This window comes from Salmo trutta, chromosome 35 (genome assembly GCF_901001165.1).
Source record: "Salmo trutta chromosome 35, fSalTru1.1, whole genome shotgun sequence".
Taxonomy (NCBI): domain Eukaryota; kingdom Metazoa; phylum Chordata; class Actinopteri; order Salmoniformes; family Salmonidae; genus Salmo; species Salmo trutta.
The window spans coordinates 3,856,804-3,875,928 of NC_042991.1; the positions used below are offsets into that span (position 1 = coordinate 3,856,804).

Consider the following 19,125-nt stretch of genomic DNA (forward strand, 5'->3'; position numbering starts at 1 on the left):
GAATTGAGAACATCCCTGTTTCTTCTTACCTTCTCGTTGTGTATAACAATCTCCACTCTTCTAGGAAGGCTTTCCACTAGATGTTGGAACATTGCTGTGAGGACTTGCTTCCATTCAGCCACAAGAGCATTAGGCTATGCACTGATACTGGGTGATTAGATCTGACTCACAGTCGGTGTTCCAATTCATCCCAAAGGTGTTCAATGGGGTTGAGGTCAAGGTTTATTGCAGGCCAGTCAAGTTCTTCCACACAGATCTCGACAAACCACACGTTGTGCACGGGGGCATTGTCATGCTGAATCAAACTGTTTCCACAAAGTTGGAAGCACAGAATCATCATTGAATGCTGTAGTTTTAAAATTTCCCTTCACTGGAACTAACGGGCCCTAACAATGAAAAACAGTGCCAGACCATTATTCCTCCTCCACCAAACTTTACAGTTGGCACTATGCATTCGGGAAGGTAACATTGTCCTGGCATTCGCCAAACCCAGATTAATCCGTCAGACTGCCAGATGGTGATCGCGTTTCCACTGCTCCAGAGTCCAATGGTGGCGAGCTTTACACCACTCCAGCCGACGCTTGGTATTGCGCATGGTGATCTTAGGTTTATGTGCGGCTGCTCGGCCATGGGAACCCATTTCTTGAAATTCCTGACGAACAGTTCTTGTGCTGACGTTGCTTCCAGAGGCAGTTTGGAACTCGTTAGTGAGTATTGCAACCGAGGAAAGGCGATTTTTCAGCACTCGGCAGTCCCGTTCTGTGAGCTTGTGTGGCCTACCACTTTACGGCTGAGGCATTGTTGCTCCTAGACGTTTCCCCTTAGCAGCACTTACAGTAGCAGCACTTACAGTTGACCGGGGCAGCTCTAGCAGGGCAGACATTTTATGAACTGACTTGTTGGAAAGGTGGCATCCTATGACGGTGCCACTTTGAAAGTCACTGAGCTCTTCAGTACGGGGCCATTCTACCGCCTATGTTCTATGGAGATTGCATGGCTGTGTGTCGATGTTATATGTGGCTGAAATAGCCAAATGCACTCATTTGAAGGGGTAGTGTATATTGTGGGTAGTGTATATTGGGGTAGTGTACATGTAGTGTATATGTAGTGTACATGTAGTGTACATTGTGTTCCCTACAGGTTGTAGAAAAGATCAAAAGCTCTGAACTATCTGTTCAGAACCCGGTCCTACCTACCAACCTACCTAAACACAACCCTTTTTGCTCTTTTAGTATTTATCCAATAGGTTTCCTCAAGGTGAAGGCCTCCACTTCTACTATATGTCAAAGATAATCGAACAAAAACACTATAGTAAATACTACAGTAGTGTCTGAAAAAACACTACGTTGATTACTATAGTATATTCTACAGTTTTCTTTAACTACAATATTTATTCTATAGTTAACTGGAAATACTACAGCATACTACAGTATACAGTATTCACTGTGTTGTTTTAGTCCAGTAAAGTCCACCAAAACACTACAGTTAATAGTATAACATTTAAGTATTGTATACTATAATATTTTTTAATGTGGGTGCACACACAAACACACACACCCAAGGGCTTGTCTCTTGTCTGTATGGATTACAGTGGCAGGCGTAACCTCATGTTTAAGTAAAGGGGCAGGCCTGGTGGATCACTGCTCTGAGTAAAAACAGCCCACTGTGCTGTCAGCAACCAGGAGCAGAAAGGATCAGCAAGAGCTGGATGAGCTTCAAACAGCATTTCCCATCACACATCTAGCACTGACATAGACTAATTTAGATCAATGTTACAACAGACAAGACTGACAGAGAACAATTGAATTTCCTCAGCTCTGTCTTGCTGTTGTATCCTTGACAGGATTTAACTAGGCTATCTCTCACTATATGGATCCTTACCCCATTCCACCCTCAAAAGTTTTTAAATAGAACCTACATAAGGTGGTAACACAGGGGGAAAGGCTGCTGATTGGCTAATCAACTGAGGACAGTAATTTTAAGCAGTAAGGCCCGCGGGGGTGTGGGATATGGCCAATGTACCCCGGCTAAGGGCTCTTCTCATGCAAGACGCAACGCAGAGTGCCTGGACACAGCCCTTAGCCAAGGTATATTGGCCATATATCCCAAACCCCCGAGTGGGGCAGCGATCTAAGGCACTGCATCTCAGTGCTAGAAGTATCACTACAGACCCTGGTTCGGTCCCGGGCTGTATCACAACCTGCCGTGATCGGGAGTCCCATAGGGCAGCGCACAATGGGCCCAGCATCGTCTGGGTTAGGGGAGGTTTTGGCTGGGGTAAAATAAGAATTTGTTCTCAACTGGCTTGCCTAGTTAAATGAAGGTTAAATAAAAATGTAATAAAAAAAAAAAACTGAGGTGTCTCATTGCTATTATAAACTGCTTACCAACATAATTAGAGCAGTAAAAAATAAACGTTTTGTCATACCCGTATACGGTCTGATGTACCACGACTGTCAGCCAATCAGCTTTCGGGGCTCGAACCACCTAGTTTATAATAGAGATTAGATCACTGAGATGTATAGCGTTTGCATGCTGTGGTGCAACTTCTGTTGTGTTTATTAGAGATTACTCAGCAGCACAACTTGGGTTCATCTTGTAGAAATCCAATTAAGGTTTTCTGACAATTTCAGTTATTCATGTTGCTGGTGGTGTTGCTTTGCTGTTGGGTTGAATGATTTTCTCTTACTTAGTAAAACAAGTAATTAGATATTCTATGGCCCAGTAAGAGCGGGGTGATAGGCTTTTTTGAATTGCCTGTTGTGGTTAATGATTGACATGAAATACTTTTAAACCAGTCAGTCAAATGATTTCCTTGTAAACTGTGGATGTTGTGGTTGAATCATTATAGCCTGTGATTGTGCAGCCTGTCACACTGTCACGTAGTTTTTGGCTGAATCCTTAATTAGTCTTTCTCGCCCCTCAGACGTTCCGATGGCCGATTGCCAGTAGAGTGGATGAAAATGAGATGCTGGAAGTTCAAGTGTTCAACTACAGCAAAGTCTTCACCAACAGGTCAGTTACTTACAATACACTCAAACACAATACTGTAACATAAGTACTACCCTAATCTCTCATGGAGAGACTACATAAACATAAATAGTACCGTAGATCTGTCATGATACAATGGGATGCGTGAGAGAATGAGCAGCGTTAGTTTCGGTGCTTTGGACAAATTACGATTTCACAGGTATCATCTTTCGAATTTCGGAAAGTGAGGGGACATTTGGCCATAACTTGCAAAGAGAGAGGGTGGAGGACCGCTTCAGTTCCGATCCTCGTCCTACACAGGTCAGAGGAATAATAATACGCACAACACTGCCACACACCACCTTTACTAACCAGATCTAACTAAGAGTTGGAACATTGAGGGAAGGTCACCATAACCCTCCCATCACTTTTCTCCTGCCATCCTCAGACGGACATAATGCACACAATAATCTAGCTAAAGGCACTTCAGATAGGCAATCAGCTCCTAACGCTTCTTGACTATGAGGTGATAGATTGATTCAATTGTATGTGGGATAGGCTGCGGACCGCAGTGCAGCATCTGAATGGGTTTCTAATAGAGTGGAGCGAGGCAGTAATGAAATTGTATTAGAGCCGTATGCTAATGGATGCATCTGTCACACCTGAGCTCAACCACTCAGACGCTAAGGCAGAGACTTTAAGGATGAAGTAGAAACACAGATACAGTATATACAGTAGATACTATATCTCTATCTATCTCTATGATTACAGATTATATTCCGCTCAAAGTAGGCTCTGTATGCGTGTGCATGGGATAAATGAGATACATGAAGAAATAACAAAAATAAGCATGGATTCATTTAATTCCAATTATACAAATGAACCTACAGACCACATTTCTTTTAGGCACGGTTAACTGTTGACATTCTTCTTACAGATACATCATCACTAACTTTGGAGGCTGTTTATTTATTATTATAAATGTAAAAAATGATCCCCCTTTTTCTCCCCAATTTCGATCTTGTCTCACCGTTGCAACTCCCCAACGGGCTCGGGAGAGGCAAGGTGGAGTCACGATTCCTCCAAAACATGACCCGCCTAACCGTGCTCCTTAACACCCACCAGCTTAACCCGGAAGCCATCCGCACCAACTGTTCAACCGGCAACCGGGGTCAGCCTTCAGGCACCCGGCCCGTCACAAGGAATCGCTATCAATCAAATTTCAATCAAATGTATTTATAAAGCCCTTCTTACATCAGCTGGTCACAACGTGCTGTACAGAAACCCAGCCTAAAACCCCAAACAGAAAGCAATGCAGGTGTAGAAGCACGGTGGCTAGGAAAAACTCACTAGAAAGGCCGGAACCTAGGAAGGAACTTAGAGAGGAACCAGGCTGTGAGGGGTGGCCAGTCCTCTTCTGGCTGTGCCGGGTGGAGGTGATAACAGAACATAGTCAAGATGTTCAAATGTCCATAGATGACCAGCAGGGTCAGATAATAATAATCACAGTGGTTGTAGAGGGTGCAACAGGTTAGCACCTCAGAAGTAAATGTCAGTTGGCTTTTCATAGCCGATCATTCAGCGTATCTCTACCGCACCTGCTGTCTCTAGAGAGTTGAAAACAGCAGGTCTGGGACAAGGTAGCACGTCCGGTGAACAGGTCAGGGTTTCTATAGCCGCAGGCAGAACAGTTGAAACTGGAGCAGCAGCACAACCAGGTGGACTGAAAAGTGCATCAAAACTGGGACCGAGATACTGAAAAACAGCTTCTATCTCAAGGCCATCGGATTGTTAAACAGCCATCACTAACACTGAGTGGCTGCTGCCAACATACTGACTCAAATCTCTAGCCACTTTAATAATAAACATTTAATGTAATAAATGTATCACTAGCCACTTTAAACAATGCCACTTTATATAATGTTTACATACCCTACATTACTCTTCTCATCTCATATGTATATACTGTACTCATCTACTGCACCATCTACTACATCTTGCCAATGCCGTTAGGCCATCGCTCATCCATATATTTGTATGTACATATTCTTATTAATTCCTTTACCCTTGTGTGTATAAGGTAGTTGTTGTGAAATTGTTAGATTACTTGTTAGATATTACTGCATGGTCGGAACTAGAAGCACTAGCATTTCGCTACACTCGCATTAACATCTGCTAACCGTGTGTATGTGACAAATAAAATTTGATTTGATTTGACTGGGGATAGCAAGGAGTCATCAGGCCAGGTAGTCCTGAGGCATGGTCCAAGGGCTCAGGTCCTCTGAGAGAAAGAGAGAGAGAAAGAGAGAGAAAGAGAGAGAGAATTAGAGAGAGCATACTTAAATTCACACAGGACACCGAATAAGACAGGAGAAATACTCCAGATATAACAGACTGACACTAGCCCCCGACACATAAACTATTGCAGCATAAATACTGGAGGCTGAGACAGGAGAGGTCGGGAGACACTGTGGCCCCATCCACGAATACCCCCGGACAGGGCCAAACAGGCAGGATATAACCCCACCCACTTTGCCAAAGCACAGCCCCCACACCACTAGAGGGATATCTTCAACCATCCTGAAACAAGGCCGAGTATTGCCCACAAAGATCTCCGCCACGGCACAACCCAAGGGCGGGCGCCAACCCGGACAGGAAGATCACGTCAGTGAATCAACCCACTCAAGTGATGCACCCCTCCTAGGGACGGCATGGAAGAGCACCAGTAAGCCAGGGATTCAACCGCCGTAGTAGATATTGATGCAGAGAATCCCAGTGGAGAGAGGGAAACCGGCCAGGCAGAGACAGCAAGGGCGCTTCGTTGCTCCAGTGCCTTTCCTTTCACCTTCACACTCCTGGGCCAGACTACACTCAATCATAGGACCTACTGAAGAGATGAGACTTCAATAAAGACTTAAAGGTCAAGAGTCTGCATCTCTCACATGGATAGGCAGACCATTCCATAAAAATTGAGCTCTATAGGAGAAAGCCCTGCCTCCAGCTGTTTGCTTAGAAATTCTAGGGACAGTAAGGAGGCCTGCATCTTGTGACCATAGCTTCCGTGTAGGTATGTACGCCAGGACCAAATCGGAAAGATAGATAAGAGCAAGCCCATGTAATGCTTTGTAGGTTAGCAGTAAAATCAAAAGCAGAACTAAGGTCTAGGAGCACTAGGACAGATGCAGAGCCTCGGTCTGATGCCATTAAAAGGTAATTTACCACCTTCACAAGTGCAGTCTCAGTGCTATGATGGGGTCTAAAACCAGACTGAAGCGTTTCGTATACATTGTTTTTCTTCAGGAAGGCAGTGAGTTGCTGCACAACAGCTTTTTCAATGTTTTTGAGAGGAATGGGAGATTCGATATAGGCCGATAGTTATTAGATTTTCTTGGTCAAGGTTTTGCTTTTTCAAGAGAGGCTTTATTACTGCCACTTTTAGTGTGTTTGGTACACATCCAGTGGATAGGGAGACGTTTATTATGTTCAACATAGGAGGGTCAAGCACAGGAAGTAGCTTGAAGGTTTAGAGGCCATGACTATTTTCATCAATATGTCAATATATAGTATTAAAAAACTTGAGTGTCTCCCTTGATCCTAGGTCCTAGCAGTGTTGTGCAGACTCAGGACAACTGGGCTTTGGAGAAATAGGCAGATTTAAAGATGATAACATTTTCTTTCTAATGATCATGATCTTTTCGTCAAAGAAGTTCATGAATTTATCGCTGCTGAAGTGAAAGCCATACTCTCTTGGGGAATGTTGCTTTTTAGTTAGCTTTGCGACAGTATCAAAAATTCATTTTGGATTGTTCTTAATTTCCTCTATTAAGTTGGACAAATAGGATGATTGAGCAGCAGTGAGGGCTCTTCGATACTGCACGGTACTGTCTTTCCATGTTAGTCGGAAGATTTCCAGTTTGGTGTAGCGCCATTTCCGTTCCAATTTTCTGGAAGCTTTCTTCAGGGCTCAGGTATTTTCTGTATACCAGGGAGCTAGTTTGTTATGACAAATGTTTTTTGTTTCTAAGGGTGCGACGGCATCTAGGGTATTACACAAGTTCAAATTGAGTTCCTCAGTTAGGTGGTTAACTGATTTTTGTACTCTGACGTCCTTGGGTTGTCCGATAATTTATAGCATGGCTTTTGATGATCCTTGGTTGGGGTCTGAGCAGATTATTTTTTGCGATTGCAAATGTAATAAAATGGTGGTCCGATAGTCCAGGATTATGAGGAAAAACATTAAGATCCACAACATTTATTCCACAGGACAAAACTAGGTCCAGAGTATGACTGTGGCAGTGAGTAGGTCCGGAGACATGTTGGACAAAACCCACTGAGTCGGTGATGGCTCCGAAGCCTTTTGGAGTGGGTCTGTGGACTTTTCCATGTGAATATTAAAGTCACCAAACATGTGAATATTATATGCCATGACTACAAGATCCGATAGGAATTCCGGGAACTCAGTGAGGAACGCTGTATATAGCCCAGGAGGCCTGTAAACAGTAGCTATAAAAAGTGATTGAGTTGGCTGCATAGATTTCATGACTAGAAGCTCAAAAGACAAACATTTTATTGTGTAATTTGAAATTTGCTATCGTTAATGTCAGCAACACCTCCGCCTTTGCGGGATGCGCGTGGGATATGGTCACCAGGAGGAGAGGCCTCTTAACACATTAAATTCATCAGGCATAAGCCATGTTTCAGTCAGGCCAATCACATCAAGATTATGATTAGTGATTAGTTCATTGACTATAACTGCCTTGGATGTGAGGGATCTAACATTAAGTAGCCCTATTTTGAGATGTGAGATATCACAATCTCTTTCAATAATGACAGGAATGGAGGAGGTCATTATTCCAGTGAGATTGCTAAAGCGAACACCGCCATGTTTAGTTTTGCCCAACCTAGATTGAGGCACAGACACGGTTTCAATGGGGATAGCTGAGCTGACTACACTGACTGTGCTAGTGGCAGACTCCACTAAGCTGGCAGGCTGGCTGGCAGGCTGGCTAACAGCCTGCTGCCTGGCCTGCACCCTATCTCATTGTGGAGCTAGCGGAGTTAGAGCCCTGTCTATGTTCGTAGATAAGATGAGAGCACCCCTCCAGCTAGGATGGAGTCCGTCACTCCTCAGCAGGCCAGGCTTGGTGCTGCTTGTGGGTGAGTCCCAGAAAGAGGGCCAATTATCTACAAATTCTATATTTTGGGAGGGGCAGAAAACAGTTTTCAACCAGCGATTGAGTTGTGAGACTCTGTAGAGCTGTAGAGCTTATCACTCCCCCTAATTGGGAAGGGGCCAGAGGCAATTACTCGATGCTGACACATCTTTCTCGCTGATTTACATGCTAAAGCTATGTTGCACTTGGTGACCTCTGACTGTTTTATTCTAACATTGTTGGTACTCTCTACACCTGCCAGTTTTAGCCTTAACCAGCACCATCTTCAGATTAGCCTTAACATCGGTAGTCCTGCCCCATGGTAAACCGTGTATGATCGCTGGAGGATTCGTTTTAAGTCTAATACTACGGGTAATGGAGTCACCAGTGATTAGGGTTTTCAATTTGTCAGAACTAATGGTGGGAGTCTTCGGTGTCTTAGACCCCGTAACGGGAGGAGAAGAGACCAGAGAAGGCTCGGCCTCTGACTCCGACCCGTTGCTTAATGGGGAGAACCGATTGAAAGTTTCTGTCTGCTGAATGAGCATTCCTACAGCATTTCCTTCCAGAAGCCATGAGAAAATTGTCCGGCTGCGGGGACTGTGCGAGGGGATTCATACTACTATCTGTACTCTTATTGGTGGCACAGACGCTGTTTCATCCTTTTATACACTTAAATTACCCTTGCCTAACGATTGCGTCTGAAGCTGGGCTTGCAGCACGGCTATCTTTGCCATAAGGCTATCGTTCTCCTGTATATTATGAGTAAAGTGACTGCAATTAGAAGGCATAATGTTAATGTTACTACTTAGCTTTGGCTGGTGGAGGTCCTGACGAACCACGTCCAGATAAAACGTCCGGGGTGAAAAAGTTCAATGAAAAAAGTTGAGCGAGGGAAAAAATAAAAATATAAAACGGTAATTAAAAAGTAAAAACTGTAAAGTTGGCAGGTAGCAAAGTAAGGTTAGCAACAAACCGCACAGCAGCACGTAAACAAGTCTACAAGTTGTGACCGGAAATTATGCAAGGAGCTCTATGGCGCAATGAGCCAAGTAAACCACCCCGGCCAAACCCTCCCCTAACCCGGGCCGCGCTGGGCCAATTGTGCACTGTTCTATGGGACTCCTGGCCACGGCTGGTTGTAAGGTAAGATGGATTTAAGTTTCCCTGCATTAAAGTCCCCGGCTACTTGTAGAGCCAACTATGGGTGAGCGTTTTCTTCTTTGCTTATGGCGGAATTTGGCATGGGTCCTCATATCCTCAAAAGGTTCTACAGCTGCACCATCGAGAGCATCCAGACTGGTTGTATCACTGCCTGGTATGGCAACTGCTTGGCCTCCGACTGCAAGGCACTACAGAGGATAGCGGGTACGGCCCAGTACATCACTGGGGCCAAGCTTCATGCCATCCAGGACCTCTATACCAGGCGGTGTAAGAGGAAGGCCCTAAAAATTGTCAAAGACTCCAGCCACCCTAGTCATAGACTGTTCTCTCTGCTACCACACGGCAAGTAGTACCGGAGAGCCAAGTCTAGGTCCAAGAGGTTTCTAAACAGCTTCTACCCCAAGCCATAATACTCCTGAACATCTAATCAAATGGCCACCCAGACTATTTGCATTGCCCCCCCCCTCTTTTAGACTGCTGCTACTCTCTGTTGCAATCATCTATGCATAGTCACTTTAATAACTCTACCTACATGTACAGTTAAAGTTGGAAGTTTACATACACTTAGGTTGGAGTCATTAAAATTTCTTATTAACAAACTACAATTTTGGCAAGTTGGTTAGGACATCTACTTTGTGGATGACACAAGTAATTTTACCAACAATTGTTTACAGACAGATTATTTCACTTATAATTCACTGTATCACAATTCCAGTGGGTCAGAAGTTTACATACACTAAGTTGACTGTGCCTTTAAACAGCTTGGAAAATTCCCAAAAATGATGGCTTTAGAAGCTTCTGATAGGCTAATTGACATCATTTGAGTCAATTGGAGGTGTACCTGTGGATGTATTTCAAGGCCTACCTTCAAACTCAGTGCCTCTTTGCTTGACATCATGGGAAAATCAAATGAAATCAGCCAAGACCTCAGAAAGAAAAGTGTAGACTTCCATAAGTCTGGTTCATCCTTGGGAGTAATTTCCAAACTCCTGAAGGTACCACATTCATCGGTACAAACAATAGTATGCAAGTATAAACGCCATGGGACCACGCAGCCGTCATACAACTCAGGATGTACTTTGGTGCGAAAAGTGCAAATCAATCCCAGAACAACAGCAAAGGACCTTGTGAAGGTGCTGGAAGAAACAGGTACAAAAGTATCTATATCCACAGTAAAACGAGTCCTATATCGACATAACCTGAAACGCCACTGCTCTAAAATCGGCATAAAAAAGCCAGACTATGGTTTGCAACTGCACATGAGGACAAAGATCGTACTTTTTGGAGAAATGTCCTCTGGTCTGATGAAACAAAAATAGAACTCTTTGGCCTTAATGACCATCGTTGTGTTTGGATGAAAAGGGAGAGGCTTGCAAGCCAAAGAACACCATCTCAACCATGAAACACGGGGGTGGCAGCATCATGTTGTGGGGGTGCTTTGCTGCAGGAGGGGCTGATGCACTTCACAAAACAGATGGCATCATGAGGAAGGGAAAATTATGTGGATATATTGAAGCAGCATCTGAAGACATCAGTCAGGAAGTTAAAGCTTGGTCGCAAATGGGTCTTCCAAATGGACAATGACCCCAAGCATACTTCCATAGTTGTGGCAAAATGGCTTAAGGACAACAAAGTCAAGGTATTGGAGTGGCCATCACAAAGCCCTGACCTCAATCCTATAGAAAATGTGTAGGCAGAACTGAAAAAGCGTATTCAGCAAGGATCCCATAAACCTGATTCAGTTACACCAGCTCTGTCAGGAGGAATGGGCCAAAATTCACCCAATTTATTGTGGGAAGCTTGTGGAAGGCTACGTGAAACATTTGACCCAAGTTAAACAATTTAAAGGCAATGCTACCATAAACTAATTGAGTGTATGTAAACTTCTTACCCACTGGGAATGTGATGAAAGAAATAAAAGCTGAAATAAATCATTCTCTCTACCGCTATTCTGACATTTCACATCCTTAAAACAAAGTGGTGATCCTAACTGACCTAAGACAGGGAATCTTTACTAGGATTAAATGTCAGGAATTGTGAAAAACTGGGTTTAAATGTATTTGGCTAAGGTGTATGTAAACTTCCGACTTCAGCTGTATTACCTCAACTAACCAGTGCCCCCGCACATTGACTCTGTATCAGTACCACCCTGTATATAGTCTCGCTATTGTTATTTTACTGCTGCTATTTAATGACTTGTTACTTTTATTTATTTTTCTTATTCATTTTTTAAAAACTGGTTAGGGGCTTGTAAGTAAGCATTTCACTGTAAGGTCTACACCTGTTGTATTCGGCGCATGTAACTAATACATTTTGATTTTGTATGCTGATACTACAAGCTTGGCACACCTGTATTTGGGGAGTTTCTCCCATTCCTCTCTGCAGATCATCTCAAGCTCTGTCAGGTTGGATGGGGAGCATGTCTGCACAACTATTTTCAGGTCTCTTCAGAGATGTTCGATCGGGTTCAAGTCCATGCTCTGGCTGGGCTCCTCAGGGACATTCAGACTTGTTCCGAAGCCACTCCTACATTGTCTTGGCTGTGTGTTTAGGGTCGTTGTCCTGTTGGAAGGTGAACCTTTGCCCCAGTCTGAGTTCCTCAGAGCTCTGTAGCAGGTTTTCATCAAGGATATCTCTGTACTTTGTTCATCTTTCCCTCGATCCTGACCAGTCTCCCGGTCCCTGCCGCTGAAAAACTTCCCCACAGCATGATGCTGCCACCACCATGCTTCACCGTTGGGATGGTGGCACGTTTCCTCCAGGCGTGACGCTTGGCATTGAGGCCAAAGAGTTCAATCTTAGATTCATCAGACCAGAGAATCTTGTTTGTCATGATCTGAGAGTCCATTGGGTGCCTTTTGGCAAACTCCAAGCGGGCTGTCATGTGCCTTTTACTGAGGAGTGGCTTCCATCTGGCCACTGTACCATAAAGGACTGATTGGTGGAATGCTGCAGAGATGGTTGTCCTTCTGGAAGGTTCTCGCATCTCCACAGTGGACCTCTGGAGCTCTGTCAGAGTGACCATCAGGTTCTTGGTCACCTCTCTGACCAAGGCCCTTCTCCCTCGATTGCTCAGTTTGGCCGGGCGGCCAGCTCTAGAAAGTGTCTTGGTGGTTCCAAACTTCTTCCATTTTAGAATGATGGAGGCCACTGTGTTCTTGGGGACCTGTGCCTCAACACAATCCTGTCTCAGAGCTCTACGAACAATTCTTTCAACCTCATGGCTTGGTTTTTTCTCGGACATGCATTGTCAAGTCTGGGACCTTATATAGACAGGTGTGTGCCTTTCCAAATCCTGTCCAATCAAATGAAATGAAATGATAACAGGTGGACTCCAATCAAGTTGTAGAAACATCTCAAGGATTATCAATGGAAACAGGATAAACCTGAGCTCAATTTTGAGTCATTTAGCAAAGGTTCTGAATAGTTATGTAAATAAGATATTTCTGTTTTTTATTTGTAATAAATTTGCCAAAAAGTCTAAAAACCTGTTTTCACATTGTCATTATGGGGTATTGTTTGTAGATTGATGAGGGAAAAAATTATTTAATACATTTTAGAATAAGGCTGTAACGTAACAAAATGTGGAAAAAGGGAAGTGGTCTGAATACTTTCCGAATACACTGTATTTCACCCTCATTAACATATATGATTACATTGTGCATGTTCATTTATACAGTAATTATTATTCAATATGTCCTCACCTGGGATTTTAATTCACAACTTTTGGTTCACGGCAATGGAGGGTAAGAGGGAGTGGGGGGATGACGGGTCATGTTACCAAAACACAATGAGTTTCGTGATTATTTTCTTAATTTTTTTATTTATTTCACCTTTATTTAACCAGGTAGGCAAGTTGAGAACAAGTTCTCATTTACAATGGCTTCCTGATGATGATGACACACATGCACGCATGTGCGCACTTTAGTGGTTTACCTGGCCAGTTATATGCATCATTTTAAAACTTTAATATCACCTCATATACCATTGATGCAACCTCGGTGTTGCACTAATGGGGAACACTGCACTTTAATACAACCCAAAACTTCATTGCTTCTCAAAGTTTTTTCCTCCAAATATATCTGTGTTAAGGGATGTGAGCATATGAAATCCTTCCTCCACAAAGTCCCCCACATTGTATAATTCATGTGTATCTTCTCCTCCCAAACTCAGCTTCTCTCTGCTTTCGCCTCCGCTCTCCCCGTCTCCCTCCCTCTCTTCTCCCACAGACTGCAAATCATGCCTTCATCCCTGTTATCCCTCATTTCCTCTGCACTGTAAACAAAGACTCTTTGGATCAACCAACAACAAAAAATACTTTAACTGGTTACAACTAAATGAGTTAGGTTTTTTCAATTGAAAAATACTACATTTGTTGAAACCAAATATATGATTCAATGCCAACTGTTTTATTGTATTATTACCAAACCTATATTTTAAGTTGCAATCTTTCAACACTCAACTTACTTTTACCCTTTGGTTAAAACTAATAAATAACAAATACGAACTAATATTTCATGTAAATGCAACCCATTTTTTAAATCTTGTTTTAAGTTCACTTTTTAATTTGGAATTAGCTAACCAAATTTCTTAAAATAATTCAATAAATTCCCTGTAAAACAATGAATTAAGTTGGTTCAATAACTAGAAATAATGTTTCCAAACATATTCTTTACACGAGACTTTCACATTTAGTAGCCACAATATTATAACCAAGCATTGGCTACTTTAACATAGAAACCTTATCAGGCTATTTAGTGTAGAGGGTCATTGTCATTCCCCAGAGTAGCTGCCCCTCACATAGAGACTCATAAACTGCCTCTTAACTTTTACAGGGGCATAACAATAACCATACTGTTATAGGGGTGGCAGACAAGAGAAACTGTGTGTGTGTGTGTGTGTGTGTGTGTGTGTGTGTGTGTGTGTGTGTGTGTGTGTGTGTGTGTGTGTGTGTGTGTGTGTGTGTGTGTGTGTGTGTGTGTGCGTGTGTGCGTGTGTGCGTGCGTGCGTGCGTGTGTGTGTATACACGTTTTATTCATGTCTCACTGTTGGCCAACGGGGGGCACTGCTTTGTAATGTGATGATGAAAACTAAATCATGTGCAAGTGTAAAGCATACAGTCATTTCTATGAGAGAATACTAAACAACCTGTGTATTGTTTCCCACTCATACTCCAAGATCATCTCTGCATTCATGTCTTCGAACAGCAACACTTATTATCGTAGTTAAGCTTCAATTTAATGTATTACTCGATAGAAGCCGGGGCGGCAGGTAGCCTAGTGGTTAGAGCGTTGGGCCAGTAACCAAAAGGTTGCTGACAAGGTAAAAATCTGTCGCTCTGCCCCTGAACCAGGCAGTTAACCCACTCTTCCCAGGTAGGCCATCATTGTAAATAAGAATTTGTTCTTAACTGACTTGCCTAGTTAAATAAAGGTACATTTTTTTATTCATTTTTTAAAGCCAGCTAACTTGAGATTTTGAGGGTTGACCTAGAAAGAAAAATGTATTTCACTTGAGAAGGAAGGAGATGACCTCCGCTCTAAATTATGAAGCAGATGAAAGTAAATTGTTTGGCACATCAGGATCAATAATGAATGGCACCTTTTGAAGAGCTAAAAAGTGAGCCAGAACATGATAGGCTGGTTTTCTTCAATTATTCAGGAGTTGTACACGCGTTACAAAGGCTGAAAGGAACCGCCAAACCGTTCACTTTCCTGAGGAGGTATCGAGGTATCGATCACCATCGTGATAACAAAAGGACAGAGTAGAGAGGAGAGGAAGATGGGGGGAAGAGAAGAAAGGGGTGGAGGAGAGAGAACAGTGAAGGGGACAGACTGTCTTCCTGTATCCTCCAGTACCAAATAGATCGATGCAATAAAAGTTGACTGGTTTTCTTTTCTATGAAAAAAGAGATAAGCTATACTCCAAACTAGAGAATAATCCAAGGTATTCTGGCTATGAGCCAAACAGGACATGTATACCATGGTATTATTCAGCACTCAGTATGGAAAGACTTAGCTACTTCCAGATGAAGCCTAGCTGTCTGCATTGGTGGGGGAATGATTTGTGACAGTGAGGATTAAACCTGCTGTGAAATTCTGTCCATAAAGTTTGTTCTCTATTGTATTATATGTCTGTGTTGACTAATGGTCCTTCATTTGGCTGCAGTTGTTATTATTTGGCTGCAGTATTCTGCTGCATACTGCATCCATCTCTCAAGAGGGAGGGAGAGAGGGAGATTACAGGCACAGAGAGAAGGGGGAGAGAGGGAAAAAGCATGAGAGATACCGAGAGAGAGTGAGAGAGTGTGAGAATGAGAGAGAGAGAACGAAAGAGAGAGAGAGAGCGAAAGAGAGAGAGAGAGAGAGAGAGAGAGACACCTACCTGGAGGTGACAGCATTATGTACTGTACATAGTCAATGGTAGGCTTTGAGGGAACTCCTACAGTAGGTACACCTATAACTAATCTCTTGGCAGTAGTACTGTAGACTACTTTATCACTGACACTCTCTTTATCACTGAGTCGCTCAGAGTGTTCACAGTCAGCCCACTGGCACCCCTATCAGATCACAGCAAAATCACAGTCTACTTGAACAGAGCAATACTCAATCATGATGCATCAAAGCCAAAGGAACTGAATAATATTAAGAAATGCTATAGATGGAAGGAAAGTAGTGTGGAAACCTATCAAAAAACTATTTGGCAACAACAAATTCAATCCATTTTAGATAACTTCCTGGACAAAACATTTCACTGGAATAGGGAAGGTGTAAACTTGGCAGTAGAAAACCTAAACAGTATATTTGACCTCTCAGCTTCCATATCAAATCAAAACATTTCGAACAGAAAACCAAAGAAAATTAACAACAATGACAAATGGTTTGATGAAGAATTAAAAACCTAAGAAAGAAATTGAGAAACCTATCCAACCAAAAACATAGAGACCCAGAAAACCTGAGCCTATGCCTTCACTCTGTTGAATCACTAAAACAATACAGAAATACACTATGGAAAAATAAGGAACAGCATGTCAGAAATCAGCTCAATGTAATTGAAGAATCCTTAGACTCTAACCACTTCTGGGAAAATTGGAAAACACTTAACAAACAACAACACGAAGAGTTATCGATCCAAAACGGAGATATGGGTAAACCATCTTTTTGGCCCTATAACAAAGAACAAACAGCAAAAACATATACATGATCAAATACAAATCTTAGAATCAACTATTAAAGACTGCCAGAACCCACTGGATTCTCCAATTACATTGAATGAACTACAGGACAAAATACAAACCCTCCAACCCAAAAAGGCAAAAAGGCCTGTGGTGTTGCTGATATCCTCAATGAAATTATAAAATATACAGACCACAAATTCCAATTGGCTAAACTTAAACTCTTTAACATCATCCGTAGCTCTGGCATCTTCCCCAATATTTGGAACCAAGGACTGATCACCCCATTCTACAAAAGTGGAGACAAATTACTGTGGGATATGCGTCAACAGCAACCTTGGGAAAATTCTCTGCATTATCATTAACTGCAGACTCGTACATTTCCTCAGTGAAAACAATGTACTGAGCAAATGCCAAATTGTCTTTTTACCAAATTACAGTACAACAGACCACGTATTGACCCTGCACACCCTAATTGACAAACAAACAAAACAAAACAAAGGCAAAGTCTTCTCATGCTTTGTTGATTTAAAAATATATTGGCATGAGTGTCTTCTATGCAAATTGATGGAAAGTGGTGTTGGGGGAAAAACATTATAAAATCCATGTACACAAACAACAGGTGTGCACACATTTCTTTCCACAGGGCCGTGGGGTGTGACAGGGATGCAGCAGAAGCCCCACCCTCTTGAACATATATATCAACGAATTGGCGAGGGCACTCGAACAGTCTGCAGCACCCGGCCTCACCCTACTAGAATCTGTTTGATGATGATCTGGTGCTTCTGTCCCCAACCAAGGAGGGCCTACAGCAGCACCTAGATCTTCTACACAGATTCTGTCAGACCTGGGCCCTGACAGTAAATCTCAGTAAGACAAAAATAATGGTGTTCCAAAAAAGGTCCAGTTGCCAGGACCACAAATACAAATGGCATCTAGACACTGTTGCCCTAGAGCACACAAAAAATGACACATACCTCGGCCTAAACATCAGTGCCACAGGTACCTTCCACAAAGCTGTGAACGATCTGAGAGACAAGGCAAGAAGGGCCTTCTATGCCATCTAAAGGAACATAACATTCGACATACCAATTAGGATCTGGCAAAAAAAACTTGTTCAGTTATAGAACCCATTGCCCTTTACGGTTGTGAGGTCTGGGGTCCGCACACCAACCAAGAATTCACAAAATGGGACAAACACCAAATTGAGACTCTGCATGCAGTATTCTTCAAAAATATCCCCCTAAAACACTAAAACACCAAATAATGCATGCAGAGCAGAATACCCGCTAATTATCAAAATCCAGAAAAGAGACATTAAATTCTACAACCACCTAAAAGGAAGCAATTCCCAAACCTTCCATAACAAAGCCATCACCTACAGAGAGATGAACCTGGAGAAGAGTCCCCTAAGCAAGCTGGTCCTGTGACTCTGTTCACAAACACAAACAGATCTCACAGAGCCCCAGGACAGCAACACAATTAGACTCAACCAAATCATGAGAAAACAAAAAAGATAATTACTTGACACATTGGAAATATTTAACAAAAAAAACTGAGCAAACTAGAATGCTAGTTGGCACTAAACAGAGAGTACACAGTGGCAGAATACCTGACCACTGTGACTGACCCAAACTTCAGGAAAGCTTTGACTGTGTACAGAGCAAGTGAGCATAGCCTTGCTATTGAGAAAGGCCGCCGTAGGCAGTCTGTCACGTCCTGACCATGGTAAGCTGTTATTTTCTATGGTAGAGTAGGTTAGGGCGTGACAGGGGGGTTTTGTAGTTTAGTTTTTCTATGTTGTTATGTTCTGGTTTTGTATTTCTATGTTGGGTTGTTCTAGTTTTTGTATTTCTATGTTGGGCTTTGTTTGAGATGATCTCCAATTAGAGGCAGCTAGTCATCGTTGTCTCTAATTGGAGGTCATATTTAAGTTGGTGTTTGTCCCACCTGGGTTTGTGGGAGATTATTTTGAGTAGTGTATGTTTCACCTCTGTGTCACGGTTTGTTGTTTTTGTCATTAAGTTTATTTATGTATTGCATAGTTTCACAGTATAAATAAAATGTGGAACGACACACACGCTGCACTTTGGTCCGCTCATTCCTACGACAACCGTGACACAGTCCTGGCTCTCAAGAGAAGACAGGCTATGTGCACACTGCCCACAAAATGAGGTGAACACTGAGTTGCACTTTCTAACCTCCTGCCAAATGTATAACCATATTAGAGACACATATTCCCTCAGATTACACAAATCCACAAAGAATTCGAAAACAAACCCAATTTTGATAAACTCACATATCTATTGGGTGAAATTCCACAGTACGCCATCACAGCAGCAACATTTTTGTGACCTGTTTTCACAAGAAAAGGGCAACTAGTGAAGAATAAACACCATTGTAAATACAACCCATATTTATTTTCCCTTTTGTACTTTAACTATTTGAACATAATATGACATTTGAAATGTCTTTATTATTTTTGAACTTTCGTGAGTGTAATGATACTGTTCATTTTTATTGTTTATTTCACTTTTGTTTATTATCTACTTCACTTGCTTTGGCAATGTTAACATATGTTTCCCATGCCAATAAAGCCCTTAAATTGAAATTGAATTGAAATTGAATTGAGAGAGAGACAATGGGTGGTGAGGGGAAAGGGGA

General features: G+C 42.4%; 1 protein-coding gene across 4 annotated transcripts in view; it reads left to right on the forward strand.

Annotated features, from left to right (window-relative positions):
• Nucleotides 1-19,125, forward strand: part of otofa (otoferlin a) — a 137,203-nt gene that overhangs the window by 32,616 nt on the left and 85,462 nt on the right. For all 4 annotated transcript variants that reach the window (XM_029733007.1, XM_029733009.1, XM_029733006.1 and 1 more), the window contains exon 3: nucleotides 2,927-3,015. In XM_029733007.1, coding sequence (XP_029588867.1) covers nucleotides 2,927-3,015 — 89 coding nt within the window. The remainder of the gene's footprint in view (nucleotides 1-2,926; nucleotides 3,016-19,125) is intronic.